The sequence below is a fragment of the Austrofundulus limnaeus genome, unplaced genomic scaffold, assembly GCF_001266775.1.
Source record: "Austrofundulus limnaeus strain Quisiro unplaced genomic scaffold, Austrofundulus_limnaeus-1.0 Scaffold617, whole genome shotgun sequence".
Taxonomy (NCBI): Eukaryota; Metazoa; Chordata; class Actinopteri; order Cyprinodontiformes; family Rivulidae; genus Austrofundulus; species Austrofundulus limnaeus.
The window spans coordinates 57672-74217 of NW_013953019.1; the positions used below are offsets into that span (position 1 = coordinate 57672).

Consider the following 16546-nt stretch of genomic DNA (forward strand, 5'->3'; position numbering starts at 1 on the left):
TCTCAACTCCTTGTGTTTTGGTCTCAACTGTCACCCATCATCAWCATCATCCCCAGAATTTATTGCTTCAGTAAAACAATGTCGACATGGCGCTTCATGAAAAATGTAATAAATATATACAATTTCTTTGGAGTTTCCACGTGTCACAAACAAAAACATTTACTAGACTATAAAAATAAAATATGAAGGCCAACACGTGACAGTAATCAGCGATCCATTTAAATGAATACTGCCTGCAGAAATCATCTAATGATGAGAAGGAACAGTTTAGTTGTTTCATTAAAATCCATCCGCTGGTTTATRAGATATTTTGCTAATGCAGACAAAAGTGTTGGCTTAGCACCACAATACATGAAAGATATGCTGTTGTTGTAYCAAMCTTCCAGACATTTCAGGTCTTCTGGTTCTGGTCTACATCCCCAGAACCAGAACCAAACATGGAGAAGCAACATTCAGCTTGTGTAGCTGGCACCACAAATCTGGAACAAACTTCCAGAAAATTGTAAAACAACCGAAAATCAGAGTTCCTTTAAATCAAGCCTGAAAACCCACCTGTTTAGAGWTGCTWATGAAACACTGTAAATGTAATATTAGTCAACATTCTGATGTGGAACAATGGCACTTSACAAACTGTAATGCTTCAAATGTTAACTGTGTATGACTTTGTAAAATTTTTTTTCAATTTTATGATGTAAAGCACTTTGAACTCCCTTGTTGCTGAAATGTTTTTCGATACAAGGCCCGGGCCGAACTTTTTCTAACAGGAGTATGAGCAAAGAATTGTGTGATTGGTCGGAAATTAGTGAGTTGTTTGATTATGCAGAAAAGAGCTCGGACAGCAATAGTGGTATTTTGCTTCAACCACTCCTCTTCTGGAAGCTAACTGTTTTGCATCCAAACAACATGGACAGTTTTGAGGAGCAGTTATYCGAGGCAGTCAGAAACAACATCCATCTATGGCTCTTCCAGACACATATAGAGTCAAATGGTCAGAAACTYCTGGATGGAGAGAGCACAGACATTCTGGAAGGAGGAATCCATCTTCTGGAAAGTGTGGCGCTCTTCCTGTGCCAGGTTTGGGGCCAAAAGGTGGATGAAGGGACGGAGTAGAAACCCAGATGGGATAAAAACATGATTTGACTTGTATAGCAGTGGGAGGAGTTTCCCAAGAGCTAAGTACCTTGTGTCTCCGGGGCTGTGGATGAGATGCACAAAAACAAATGCCTCCCAACCATGAGACCAACTGTTCATATGTAGAATAAAAACGACCTTGAACCTGACCTTATCTTAGACGTGTCATATGACACCATAAACATCACTCAGGGTGTATTCACACCTGATTTTGTCCACTTTAAACAGATGAGAGTTCATTTCCCCTKTTGGTCTGAACCATTTTTTGCAGGTGTGAATACACTCAACTTAACCCAGGTGTGAACCAAATAAATGAACCAAGACCCACTTTTTGAGGCAGTCTTGGTCYGCTTTCAACTCTGTTGTGGTTTGCTTCTGRTGTGAACACAGACTGGCCTTAAACAGAACCAACTAAAAGAAACATACACGTTTTTTAGACTTCATGAATCACCATATTGCTTGTCAACTAGGGGTGTAAATCACCAGCTTTATCACGATACGATATTATATCGATTTGTTTGGATGATGATTTGATATTTCTCTATATCACAAGGTCTGTCACGATACSATTTAGATTCAATTCAATTCACATGTCTGCGATTGATATAATGTGATATCATATGCCCATCTAACACAATGACTGTGTTAGATGGGCATATGATACATCAAGCATATGATGACAATATAGATAGATATTTTCATTTTGCCTCAATATAATTGAATCATGAACCATTATATCGATATAGATCAATATGGACTGATGTAATGTTACACCCCTATTGCCAACATGGTAAAAAAATGAGCCCTTCAGTGTTGCTAATCCTAACACTACATGAACGCTACAGACAATGACAGATCAGGAGCAACATGGAAACGCTGTGGTTGTGTCCAAAACGGCAGGCTGGGTCCTCCGAAGGCCCAATTTGTYGGCCGTACACATCACAGCGCAGCGATGGAGGCCGTCCAAAACTGAAGACTCCTCTGATGCGGCCGAAAAATGTGTCCTTCCTTTGGCCCGAATCGAAAGACTGGTCCGATGGATCCTTCCCGGCCCAGCATATCCCATAATGCATTGCGGCCCGACTAGAGATTTTTTTTATGCTAGTAATGGCTGATGAAGCAAGAGAAAAGAATATGTTATAAATAAAAATATGGTGATATAAAAATTAAAATTTTTAGCGGTTGTGTTTTTAAAACTTTTATCATTTGTATAGACATGTTATTTGTGTCAGAAAAAAACAAACTTATATAGCAAAATAAACTTGCACCTACGGTGGGTCCATTAGTTCACCAAATATTACCTTTAAGTTAATTTTATAGTTTTGTGATATTAATAAGACTAATATATTGATATTTTTCTAATTTCAATCTAATTTTGCTTCTGCTTAGCGTCGTCACGTTTGCAAGTGACATGACGTACACCGGGGTAAGGACAGGAGGCTAGACCGTCTAAATTCACAGACACATTTTTCCAATCTTCCCAGTCTACCAGGACCCGGCCCACCTCGACCGCGTAGGCTGGGTCCTTCGGAGGACCCGGCCTGCCATTTTGGACATAGCCTGTGCCTCCTTAACATTTGAAGAAATGAACACATAACKGGCATAACACATGCAGCACACAGGACTTCCACCTTTCTAAAGAAAAAAATCAATAAACAAGYGACCAAACAAGCGGATCAAAGGACTTTCCTGGTTTGAATACACCCTTAAAGTGGAAATTTCTCAGTATAGTTGCCYTCTAGCATCCAGCTTTAAGGGTAATTATCGTCTTCTTTGATCTATGGGTCTTTGTGGGTGTCGTACGGCACATAAAAGGACTCAAATGCAAGACTCAACACAGTCACTCAAAATCATAATCCGTTTATTGGGTCCAGGGTCGGTACACAAAGTGGCAGTCCAGGTTAAGGTATCCAAAACAGAGGCAGAGGCGAATCCAAAATACAAGCTGGGTCAAGTTCACTGGAAGACAAAGTAGAATAAATGCTGGAACGCTTAACACTAAGGATGAAGACGAACTGGCAAAGGGGAGCTGCATGGTGTGAGGTTAAATGAACAAAGGAGGACATGTGATACAGGTGTATGAGATTAGGGTGTGGCAGTGGTGATTAGAGGGAATCTCAGGAAGTGAAGTTGTCTGAAATGAGACAGGAAGTTAGTGTACAAAATAAAACAGGAAGTTTAAAAATGAAACAAGATCAAATGCACAATGGTGGGGACATTAAYCAGCAGAGCTGTCCTTGACAGTGGGATCTTCTGATCCTCTGAGTAAAACCAACCCATACATCCTGAAATTAGCCATAAAATCATAAATACCTTAAATTCTCAGTTCATATCATTACGGTAAAACATTAAAACTAATAAAAGTTAATCTTCTTCTTCAGGTGAAGGTGTGGATGTGAGTCAGAACCATGGATCGATGGAATGATGTTGAGGAGAATGCTCCTCTGCTTGGAGAACCCAGGGTCAAAGGTCAAAGGTCAGATGAGTTTTCTCTCAGAGTTCAGAACTTTAAAATTTGAATTATTATTAATATTTTGTGTATTTTCCTGTTATGTTACAGAACAGAACAAAATTCCACTCAAACATCAAGTCACAGTTTCATCTCAACATGTCTGACCTGGTGCTGCTCCTTCTGGTACTTTTCTCATTTATCTTTAGATGTTTGTTAGTTTTTATCTCTAAATATACTTTAAATATTGTGTATTATTTCTAGTTGTGTATAAGTACACACTGTCTGCTGTGTTATTTAATAAAACCAATTAATTGTACTGTAAAGTTTATGATTTTCACACATTTAGTAAAGTTTTCCACTTGTTTTGTCTTTTCTAGTAATCCTCAGAGACCTGACTCTCCAGAGTCTGAACCTGTGTCTGGACCAGAACCCAGACCTGAACATGAATCTTTACTACAGCCTGAATATGGAACTATATATGAACCAGGACCCATACTAAGACCTGAACCAGAACCCTTACAAAGAGCTGAACCCCTACCAGGACCTGTCATAAGACCTGAACCAGGACCCATACAAGGATCTGGACCTTTATTAGGATCTGAACATAAAACTTTACGTGGACCCAAACCATTACTTGGACCTGCAACAAAGCCTGAACCAGAACCAATACAAAGACCTGCACCTCAATCTGCATCAAGACCTGAACCAGAACCAATACAAAGACCTGAACCAGAACCAATACAAAGACCTGAACCAGAACCAATACAAAGACCTGAACCAGAACCCATTCAAAGACCTGAACCAGAACCCATACAAAGACCTGAACCAGAACCCATTCAAAGACCTGAAACAGAACCCTTACAAAGAGCTAAAGCACTACCAGGACCTGTCATAAGACCTGAACCAGGACCCATACGAGGATCTGGACCTTTATTAGGATCTGAACATAAAACTTTACGTGGACCCAAACCATTACCTGGACCTGCAACAAAGCCTGGACCAGAACCAATACTAAGACCTGCACCTCAATCTGCATCACGACCTGAACCAGAACCAATACCAAGACCTGCACCAGAACCAATACCAAGACCTGAACCAGAACCAATACAAAGACCTGAACCAGAACCCATACCAAGACCTGAACCAGAACCCTTACAAAGAGCTAAAGCGCTAACAGGACCTGTCATAAGACCTGAACCAGAACCAATACTAAGACCTGAACCAGAACCAATACAAAGACATGAACCAGAACCCATACCAAGACCTGAACCAGAACCCACACAAAGACCTGAACCAGAACCCATACCAAGACCTGAACCAGAACCAATACTAAGACCTGAACCAGAACCCCTACAAAGACCTGAACCAGAACTCCTACAAACACCCAAACCAGAACCAATACAAAGACCTGAACCAGAACCCATACAAAGATCTGAACCAGAAAAAATACAAAGATCTGAACCAGAACCCACACAAAGATCTGAACCAGAACAAATACAAAGACCTGAACCAGAACCAATACTAAGACCTGAACCAGAACCCCTAAAAACACCTGAACCAGAACCAATACAAAGATCTGAACCAGAACCAGAACCCATACAAAAACCTGAATCAGAACCCATACAAAGACCTGAACCAGAACAAATACAAAGATCTGAACCAGAACCCATACAAAGACCTGTTCTTGAATTAGAACCTGAAACTGAGTATGCAACAGAAGCTGAACCTGAATCTAATCTTGAACCAGGACCTATACTAGAACCTGGAGCCGATTCAACATTGGAATCCGAACCCATATCAGGACTTGTCCCAAAAACTGGATCTGAACTTGTATTAAATCCTAAACAAGAATCCATTCAAGAACCTGTACCTGTATTTGTACCAGAGGCTAAACCCATAGCAGAACCTGAACCTGAATCTGTATCAAAACCTGAACCAGAATTTGTACTTGAAGGACTCACAACCGGACCTATTCTTACTGGACCTGAATCAGATTCTGAATCAAAACCAGAATCTGAATCATTTTATGAACCAGAACCAGTAACCAAATCTGGATCTGCCTCTGTATCAAAACCTAAACAAGAACTCAAACTAGGACCAATTCTTGAACTAGAATCAGAACCAGAACCTGTATCTGAACCAGAACCAGAAAGTGCACATGAAACTGGACCTGAATCTGAATCTTTATCTGAACCAGGATCTGCATCAAAACTTGTACCAGAATCCAAACCTGAACCAGAATCTGCATCTGAACCTGTACCAGAATCCAAACCTGAACAAGAACCCAAACCTGGACCTGTTCTGGAACTAGAATCAGAATCTGTATCTGAACCTGAACTAGAACATGCACATGAATCTGGAACTGAATTTGAATCTTTACCTGAACCAGATTCTGCATCAAAAGCTGTACCAGAATCCAAACCTGAACTAGAATCTGTATCTGAACCAAAACCTGAACATGCACATGAATCTGGACCAAAACCTGAACAAGAACCCAAACCAGGACCTGTTCTTGAACTAGAAGTAACAATGGAACCTGTATCAGAACCTGATCTTGTGTCAACAACTAAACCTAAATCTGCAACTAAACCCAAACCTGAACCAGAAACCAAACAAGGACTTGCACCAGAATTTGGATCTGAACCAGTATTTAAAACTGAACATGAATATTTCGCTGAACCTGAACTCATACCAGCACCTGCACATAAAACTGGACCTGAACCTGACTCTGGATCAAAACCTGAACAAGAACCTGTTCTCGAATCAGTACCTGAACCAGAATCTGTATCTGAACCTGACTCTGCATCAAAATCTGTAACAGAATCCAAACTTGTTCTTGAACCAGAACCTGTACCAGAATCTGTATCTGAACCTGAACCTGCACATAAACCTGGGGCTGACTCCGGAACAAAACCTGAACCCAAACCAGGACCTGTTCTTGAATAGGAACCAGAAACAGAATCTGTTTTTAAATCTGAACTCTTGTCACCTGTTGAAACTGAATCTAGGCTTAAGCCTGACTATACTGAACAGGTGAGATCAGGGTCACCTAAACATGACCTTAGAGTCATGAAGACTTGACTCTCAAGATGACAGTTTGGTTTTTAATAACTCTGGTTTTTATTACTTGGAGTGATGCAAATCATCTTTTTATTTTTATTTTTCTAGCAGCTGTTGTTCATTAAGTTGCTTTAGCGCGTCCCTTTGGTTCAGTCGTTCATCACTGTTTATTGTATTAAAGTCTTTATAGTTTCATCAGTCCACTTACCTTTGGACAGAAGCAACAGATCTTCAGAACTCAGCTGACTTGTTCCTCACAGCTCTATGGTTTTTATTTTGTTTTCTACACATCATTATTGATATTCTTCACAAAGACCAGAGGGATGTTTTCACAGAATAAAGAGTGAATAATTTGACTTTAGTTTGAATCTCATAGAATTATTTCTTTTATTCTCACACTGTAGCAGTCTCCTTCCACAATGTTTTCATTTTAACAGATTTATCTCGATATTCATTTGTTCCAATGAGTACTGGAGTTCATTTATTGTCTCTAACTGTAAAATATTTCTTAAAAGTCTTGATTTTTTGAAACTTGAATACTTAATTCTGGGAATAAATTGCAATAAAAGTWCTTTCTTAGGTCTTTTTTCCTCAACAGTCTAACGCCAACAATAGTGCAAATAATGACTGTATAAACATTTTTATTTGATATTTTATTCAGAGTTAGCAGTGGTGAGCACCAGCGGGGCCGGATTCATTTTTTAGGTGGGAGGGCGGGGGTGGGTGGTGTGTCGTCACCTTGCATTCTCTGTTCATATGCGCGCACATGTTTAATTTTGACACACGGTAATGTCAGTGAGTACTTTCACAGTCATCAGATCTGTAACAAACTCCAGCTACTTTTGGACGAGCACAAATAATGACAATTACTTGTCTGCTCCGACAGCAAAAGTTATCTGCTCTGTGCCAAATATAGGTGAACATTTGGCCCAGACCCAGAAAAGGACCTGAGCCCCCATCCCCCAGTCCCATAATTTTGTTCTGGTAATCCAAATGCAAATTACTTTCAAATAAATTGTGATCCGTGCTCTGCTACCTCGGTTAGCTAAAGCTTACTGCTACTTCTGGTGTTTGACAGGAAGCCATTCCCATAAACATTTCTACAGTAGTACCTCCAGGAATAAGTTTGATAGAAGTGTGCATTATGCTGCGKTCCAGCAGATCTCGAATTGAGAAGTCTGACTGACGTCAGTTCCGAGTTGAAAGCATTACAGCTTTCAGCCTGTCAGAACATCAGAAAAATTGCTCTGCTGGAATAATGCAACAATAATGCAGCAATAGYGCTCTACACAGCATTTTGAGTGTACAAACAGCGTTAGCCTAAAAACCAGTATAAAGTACTACAAGTACRACTGACTTAAACAACACAGAACTGCTAAAAACCATAGGAGTAAAGAGTTTCACTCAGTGTTGATGCAAGGAGCAGCCATGTTGAAATGGTGATGTCACGTGTGCTCGGGTTGTGTTGCACAGACTTCCCGACTCTAAATTACAATACGTTGATATTTTCAACTCGGAAGTCTCCGACCTCCGAGTGCAACTGGAATGCAGCWTTAGTCTTCATCTAAAGTTCTATTTCCCCTTTAATCTAAATGAAGATGTGAGTGTTCCTGCTATAATCTGAGTCAACATGAAGTTTCAGGAGGTGAACAGCAGGGGGCAGGACTGACCCACAGCAGCACCTGGAGGCTCCAGAAACACAAACTTCCAGTCCAGTCAGTCAGCATTTACTGTATGTCTTACATGTGATTAAATGAAAAGAATGTATGATAAATTAAACTAAATTCTTCTTCTTCTTCTTCTTCTTCTTCTTCTTCTTCTTCTTCTTCTTCTTCTTCTTCTTCTTCTTCTTCTTCTTCTTCTTTGTTTCCAAAAATTGATCATTAACTCTTTGTTGCCATGAAAACCATGTAAAATCTGACCTTTTAAATTAAACTGAAAGTTTTTGTTGCTTGATGAGTTGAATGAGATTATAAACAACACAAAATCTTGGCTAAAAGACATTTTTTTAAAGGAGGAGGAGGAAGGTCAGGGGAGCAGATGGATCCCCGTCTGTCTGACCCGTTTAAAAAGGACTGAAGGCAAAGCCCCGAGTCCCACCATCCAGTTCTTGTCTTCCGCATCCTGGAGCTGTCAGAAACACCAGACCCATGTTTCAGTCCAACCCACTCTAATAATCATAAAGTATTTTAGCATCAGATGATGCTGGAGTTTTTTTTTTTTTTTTTTGACAAAATAAAAGCTGAATTTTCTGGTTGTTTTGGGTCCAGACTGTCAGTTCTGTCCTCTGGTGTCAGATGGTCCAATGAAGCCRACAGAAGAGGATCAGACCTCATTAACCAGAGTCATGTTGCTGTAATCAGATCCTCTCTGAGTCTGTCTGATGGGAAAGTGTTCTGGAGGGAATTACACTTTGTGTCATGAGCAGGATTATAATCCCAGGGATTCTAGAAACTACAGCTCAGATGTTTCAGCACTGACTGAAGTTTGAAATATTTGTAGCACTCATATTAAATTGAAACATGATTCTTTTATTACTTTTGAGTGTTCATGATGTTAAACAGGACAACTGGGAGTTTTTGCAATCATTATAAAGAAGTAAAGTTTGAAACAGTGGATGTTAAATAATTGCTAAAATTTCAAACATCACAATAAAAAGGAAATGTCTCATTCAGATCTGGAACCATGGTCCTCAGTCTGGAAAAMGTGGACTGTCCTCTCATTAGGGGGTTGGTCTATTGTGGTTCAGAGGGAGCTGAGCTGTAAGAAGATCTCTATCAGTCATTACTCCTACCCCCACCTGTGGTCAGGAACTCTGGTAGTGACTGAAAGATCCAGATCTCAGATCCAGGAGATCCAAAGGAGTTTTCTCTGCAGGGTAGGTGCACTCTCTTTTGTCTGAGGAGTTCAGTTCTCCAGGAGAGACTTTGGGAGCTGGTCCTCAACATCCATTGGAACCAGCTGAGGTGGTTCATCTGGTAAGGAGGACACTTGGACRCCTCCCTAGGGARGTGTTCTGGACAWGTCCAACTGGTAGGAGACCCTGGTGAAGGACACAGGACCCAGAATTGAGAGACTATGTATCTCAGCTGGTCTAGGAAGACCTTGGAGTCCTCCCAGAAGATCTGGAAGAGGTGGCTGTATAAAGAGAGGTCTGGATCTCCCTGATCAAGCTGCTGCCCCTGAGACCTGACTCTGGAGCAAGAGGAAGATGATGGATGGATGGACCTTCCTCTTCCTTCCAGAGGAAGCAAAAAAAAAAAAAAAAAGGAAAATGTGTCTTTTTTAAACTTACTACCAGCAGATGGCAGCAGAGCAGTTTGACTCACTTCCTGTTGTTCAGATGTTTTCATTCACCTCTGGAAAAATCACTATCATGAAAACACAAATGATCGACACTAGAACCCCTCCAGTCCTGACCTTAATGCATTTGTATAAAAACACATCCTGAGAGTTTTTATAAAATTCACACATCAATGTTAAAACATCAGCAGCCGAACAGTAATGAAACGTTCAGCCTCTTTCAGAAGTTTTAAATAAATATTTCTGACTGACACGTTTCTTTTTAGAAGCTTCCTGMTAAGGTGAATGACCGGCTGAACACAACCACAACCAACACTACTACTGACCTTGTTTACTCTGTGACCCAGTTCCCTGAACCCACACAGCTGCAGAACAGGACCCATTTCATTTAAATAAAACTTATAGAAGAAAAAGTATGAACAATTTTGTTTGGTGGATTATTTTTGTGTCACAGTGCTTCATATTAAAAAATGTAAGAGTTTAAAGTTAGTCTCTGTTAAATTGTGCCTCGTTTGCATGACTCTGGGTTATGCAAATAAAAATGTTCCCTGCCCATTATTCTGTTGTTGTTTCTGGTTACATTTGATTTATTGGGTTGGGTGATTAAACTCTTAAGAAACAAGACATGTTGGATATTAAACTATTTATGTGACATAAAAGCACCTCAGGAGCATGCAGTAGAACCATACACAGCCTCTCTGAACATCARAGATCACTTTGCCTCCACGAGTACGTCCACTTTTGTCCAACAGACACACAACAGACACACAACAAGCTTTCCAGGAGCTGCAGGTGCAATCTGGAAAYTGGACGTTTTCTTTCAGTCCCAGTGGAGGACTGTATACGTTCTTTGTGTGATTTAGGTGAGGTTGAAAATGAGATGCACTTTTTGTTTTACTGTCCTTTAAATGTGATTTTGAGAAATGCATTGTTTAGAAAAGTTATTGATGTTTATTCAGATTTTTTTCTTTTATTTAACTGACAAAGACAAAATYCAGTATTTATTTGGGTATTTTGTATTTCAGATAGCACATTTTTTGTTAAAAGGGACAGGGAACACCCTGGACAGGTTGAAAGTCCATCACAGGGCCACATAGAGACAAATGAAACAAAYAACCATTCTCTCACTTTCACCTAGGGACAATTTAGAGTTACCAMTTAACCTAACAGTCATATTTTTGGTCGGTGGGACGACGCCGGAGTACCAGGAGAAAACCCACGCATGCACAGAGAGAACACGCAAACTCTATCCAGAACGGGATTTGATCAGGTGACCTTCTTGCTGAGAGGCATCRGCTGAGCCATGTCGCCATTGTCAACAGCTACCTAGCTAAATTTAGCTACATTAAGCAGTGGTTACTCCTAGYAGCAAGACTTTAGCTTGAACTGCGTTAGGAGCAAATAATTTTAATGATTCGGGATTTTCATTTTTATTTGTAACAAAAAAAACTTTTGAAATGTTTTTGTTTATTTTAAAGAACTGACAGTTAAAAATAAATGTGAAGCAACCATTTTGTTTGTCATTTCTTCAAAGTTACTTAAATATTTAAAACTACTCTTTGTGAACAAACACTGAGCACTGAATTAAACATTTATAGTACATTGTAAAAAAACATGTCAGAATGTGTCATTAAAGAGAAAATATGGTCTTTACCATGTGCAAGAACTTGCGATTTCTTTGGTTTCACATAGAAATGTAAATGAATTAACACAATTAATTATGAAAATGTTACAAAACTGCATGTTTCTCATGTGAAAAGCTCATTTCCTCAGAAAYCTATCTTCAAAATTGATCAAAGTTGTGTTTTTCACATGTTTTTGTCCTGGAAAAACTTGTAATTTCATAGGGTTCTTTTGAAAATTTACACCAACATCACATTTTATGTCATAAAATGTTCCAGAACTGGTTGTTTGCAGTGGGTTTCACATAGAAATGTTTTTTTAGCTGTCCTACTATAAAACTGAGTACAGTGCAGTAACTGTATTTCACACAGACAGTCAAGTTTTAGGTAAACTATGGTATTTTAGATTTTTTTTTACACAGAAATGTTTACAATTACAGGTCAATTTCATCTAACTAAACTTTTATTTAAGCCTAATTTAAGATTTTATTATTAAACCAAATCATACTAAGAACCATTTTTCAGCAGAACCTGTTAAACATTCATCATCTTTAATATAATAATCTGGTCTGAAACTGTTTTCAATCATCTTTCTGAGTTTTGTTTTGAAAGAATTAATTGCTCTTCAACCCTGGACTCTTAAAAATTATATTCAGAGTTTATGCCTTTTATTATAAAATAATGACTCTCTGGTCTAATTAGGTCTTTAATGAAGCCATTGAGTTTTTTGTCAAATGCATTCAGAATAGTTTTTTGTTAACACAACACGACCAGCATCATTAAACATTTTCTTTTTTTCTTTCAGTTGAAAATGAGATTCTAACTCATTGTCTTTTGAAAAAAATAAAACAAATGTCTTTTAACACTTCTGTTTTGTGGATATATCATTTTTTTAGCTTTTAACGATGAAATGTTTGTTCTGGTGAGGTCACCAAACTTTATCAGTGACAAAAACCCAAAGGACACTTACCTTTAAAAAACGAGCTGTCCTTGAGTTCAAACCGTGCCCAAACATCGACACATGACTCCACGAGTCCGTCCACTTTTGTCCAACAGACACACAATAAGCTTTCCAGGAGCTGCAGGTGTAAACGGCCCGGACTCATGGTCAGGTTGAATTAAGAATAAGAGCAATAACTTGTTGGTAAATTCCAGCTTCACAGACCTAAATGAACAAAAATTGAGGTAAGRTTTCATTTCAAAACATCAGAAATACATCTTTGCTTTAATTTTTTATTCACAGATCAATCAACATGCCAATGGGCTCTGTGAGACTACAGAGCATTAAAAAACTGGGCCAAGAGAACCACAGCTATGAAGTTTCAGAAGAAGGTAAATCTGTGGGTCTTAGACAGAGAACTGGGTTCAATTTGAGCTAAATGTTGGTCCACTGATGGTCAAAACTTCACCAGTGGTTAACAAAATATTAGATTTAATGCCTTCTTTKTCATGTTGCAGAACCAGCTGGCTCCTACATGTGAGTACATGATGGATTCATTMATGTGTAAATGTAAAATACACAATGACTAACTATGTTCAACATCTGCATAAATCATTACATTATTGATTGTTCTTTAAACACCWGAAAATTGTGACACATTCAAACACCTCATTGATTTTTAAATAGATAATTATTTAAATACTTTTAAAAACATTTTAAACCGAAAGTTCACTAACCTGTAAAACTAATGAGGTGGTYCACCTGGTAAARATGACCCCTGGACGTCTCCMTAGGGAGGTGTTCTGGACATGTCCAACTGGGAAGACCCAGGAGACTCTGGAGAAACTAGGTCTCTCAGCTGGTCTGGGAACACCTTGGAGTCCTCCCATAAGACTGGAAGAGGTGGCTGTGATCCAGCTGCTGCCTCTGAGACCTGACTCTGATGGATGGATGGATGGATAGATAGAYAGACTGATGAACRGATRGATGATGGACRAATGGATGGGTGGATGTATGGATGATGGTTGAATAGACGGATGAATGGTAGATGGATGATGGACGAACAGACGGATGTATGGACAAATGAATAGATGATTGATGAAGAATGGATGGATGATGGTTGAATATATTGATGGATGGATGGATGGATGGATGGATGGATGGATGGATGGATGGATGGGTAGATTGATGGATTGTTGGTCGAATAGATGGATAAATGTATAGATGATGTGGGATTTCTCCATCTTGCTTGTCTTCACTACTTCAACGCTTGCTTATTTTCTCATTCCATTAATTTGTTTCAGTGCTCACAAAACACCAATCGCCTTCAGATTTTTGTTGTAAGGATGCAGTTTTCTCTGTTTAAACTCACTTTCTGGGTTTTTAGTTGTGCTCACAGAGAATCCTAGAACATAAGCTTAGCATGTTGGCTAACAGCGTGTAATGGAGTTAGCCATCATGCTAAGGTACTCACACTCTTTAAAAACATACATTCTGCCTGCAAAATGTTAAACTGGTGCTCTTATCTTCACTTCAACTTACTGTATAAACCCTAAATTTATAAAGCAACAGTGGGGATTCAGTCTTTAAATTCTCTTWGTGCCTTTATCACAAAGAGTAAGCCAGAGGCACTCAGTTCTGTTTTCTTCCCCACAGGTCCATGAGTAATTCAAAGGAAAAGGAAAAGTGGGTAACAAACAACTTAATATGCTCAGGAGTACTTTGTTGCTTTCAACTGTTAAATAAAAAAAATTTTTTTTCTGTTTTAAACAGAGTTCAGGGGGATCCGGAACAACCAGCAATAAGAGTTGGCTTCTTTCAGCTGGTAAAAAAAAGATTAATATTAGTTTGTTGCTTTTCTTTCATTTTAAGAAGTTTGCACATTTAATCCAACTGAGTGCTTCACATGCTGACATGTTTGTTCAGTTCCGTTTTGCCACGTGTAAGGACGTGCTGATGATGGTGGTGGGCAGCATCTGTGCGGTTCTGCACGGCTCGGCCAGCCCGCTCATGCTGCTGGTCTTCGGCCTCCTCACCGACACCTTCATCGACTACGACATCGAGCTCACCGAGCTGAGCGACGACCGCAAGGAGTGCGTGAACAACACTATCCAGTGGAAGAGGAACTACAATGGAACCCTCAACTTGGACCAGTCAGTCCTGGACCAGATGGTCCTGAACCAGTCTATCCTGGGCCTCTTTGATAATTCAACACTTGAGATGTTTACCCCTCTGGGCAACTTGTCCTGTGGGTAAGTGGGTTGTGAGAAAACTATGATTTGGGCTCTTTTAGCTGCATATTTAATACASAAGTGTGATTTTAAAAGGTTTGGACATGCAGCTGAGGCTCTGTGTAGTCTCCAGGTCCTCATGTATGTTTCATTAACTGCCTGTTTGCTGATTTTCAGGCTTCTTGACATCGAACATGAGATGACCCTGTTTGCCTTGTATTACGTTGGAATCGGACTCTCCGTATTCTTGCTGGGGTACCTTCAGGTTCGTCACATAAACAGAYTTGTCTCTACACCAATCCAATCTTTCAGGACGACGACGTTTGATCCGCGAAACCTTTAAAAGAAATTAGATGTTCGGCAGCAAAAATAGTCTCCAGCTGCCTTGATATTCTGCCAGCAAGCTTTTATTCATCTTTTTCTGTGCCACAAGGTCTCCTGCAAATAGTGAGCTGCATTTGTCACAGGCTGTGAAGACTCCATTTACCAACCCCTGTAGCAATTTATTAAGCAGCAGCAGATTCACAGATAACCAGAATATGTTTAAAAGATCCGGTGATTTCCAGACAGAGGAGACATTTGAAGCTCAATCCGTCTAATTTAAGGCCTGAGTCGACTGCAACCTGGAAACTAATAACGCACCTGAGTAAGCAGAAAACAGGGAGACACCCAAAGCTTCAAGGCACAKAAATCTGTTAAAGATCATTGTTCAATGATATCAATAAGCACTGTACAAGTTAATTGATTTTATAATTGCATTCATGGTTTTCATTAAACACAAAGTAGCTCTGAAGAGGTTCAGTGCATTTACCTAAATGTCTCAGGTGGAGGAGTTCAGGTATCTGGGTKTCATGTTCCTGAGTGATGGTAAGATAGAGATGGATCAAAAATCCAAGATGGCAACCACAGCTAACTTTAAATGAATATATTCAGTCATTTTGACACTTGCTGAGCTGAAATTCAATGTGGTGTAGGTAAGAATGACATCAGAAACACATGCCAATTGCTAATCATCCCATCTAAGCTAACTGCTAATGCTAACTCTAAATTAAAAAGGGCTACAGTTCAGTTATTTTACACAGCTTTTAGGTGCTGAGAAAGTCTTTTTAACACAAAACTCAAGGTGGTCTCTAAACCTACTTTCTACAACTCAGCTACAGAAATATTAAGTTGAAATTTGGTGTGGTAGCCAAGAGCTGACCCCATGACATTTGGAAAGCGAATCTCAAATTTAAACTAAGGGCTAACGCTATTTTGAGAAAGATATATTTCGGCCACAATTTGATGCACAAAACTGATAATTAACATAATAGTGGCCGGCAATAATCTTCAGCATATCCTGCATGCAAGACTAATTTCAAATGGCAGACAGATTATCTGTAGAACTGCCTTTACTGTTCAGACTGGATGAATGGGACCAGCAGTCTCACTGAAGGTGGTTTGATTTTCTGTTTTGGGGTTGTTGGCTGTGTCCAAAACGGCAGGACGGGTCCTCCGAAGGTCGAATTTGTCGGCCGCATACGTCACAGTGCCGCGACGAAGGCCGTCCAAGGCTGTGTCCAAAACGGCAGGACGGGTCCTCCGAAGGTCGAATTTGTCGGCCGCATACGTCACAGCGCCGCGACGAAGGACGTCCAAAACGGAAGACTCCTCCGATGCGTCCGACAAATACGTCCTTCTTTTTCCCCGAATCGAAGGACAGGTCTGATGGATCCTTCCCGGCCCAGCATATCCTATAATGCATTGCGGCCCGACCAGAGATTTTTTTTTGCTAGTAAAAGGCGGACGAAGTGAGAGAAAAGAGTAC

General features: G+C 39.8%; 2 protein-coding genes across 3 annotated transcripts in view; both read left to right on the forward strand.

Annotated features, from left to right (window-relative positions):
• The window catches only part of LOC106531300 (cell surface glycoprotein 1), a 9737-nt gene extending 2448 nt beyond the window's left edge, over positions 1-7289 (forward strand). Inside the window, exons 2-4 of the mRNA XM_014027118.1 lie at positions 3513-3607; positions 3692-3766; positions 3961-7289. Coding sequence (XP_013882572.1) covers positions 3540-3607; positions 3692-3766; positions 3961-6529 — 2712 coding nt within the window. The 5' untranslated portion in view covers positions 3513-3539 and the 3' untranslated portion in view covers positions 6530-7289. The remainder of the gene's footprint in view (positions 1-3512; positions 3608-3691; positions 3767-3960) is intronic.
• Positions 7290-12576: 5287 nt separating this feature from the next.
• Positions 12577-16546, forward strand: part of abcb11b (ATP-binding cassette, sub-family B (MDR/TAP), member 11b) — a 33137-nt gene continuing 29167 nt past the window's right edge. Inside the window, exons 1-7 of one of the 2 annotated variants that reach the window (XM_014027111.1) lie at positions 12577-12712; positions 12812-12900; positions 13027-13045; positions 14165-14194; positions 14282-14333; positions 14435-14760; positions 14917-15004. In XM_014027111.1, coding sequence (XP_013882565.1) covers positions 12822-12900; positions 13027-13045; positions 14165-14194; positions 14282-14333; positions 14435-14760; positions 14917-15004 — 594 coding nt within the window. In that variant the 5' untranslated portion in view covers positions 12577-12712; positions 12812-12821. Of the gene's footprint in view, positions 12713-12811; positions 12901-13026; positions 13046-13678; positions 13849-14164; positions 14195-14281; positions 14334-14434; positions 14761-14916; positions 15005-16546 lie in introns of those variants that run through there. The other variant, XM_014027110.1, reaches the window with a different exon arrangement.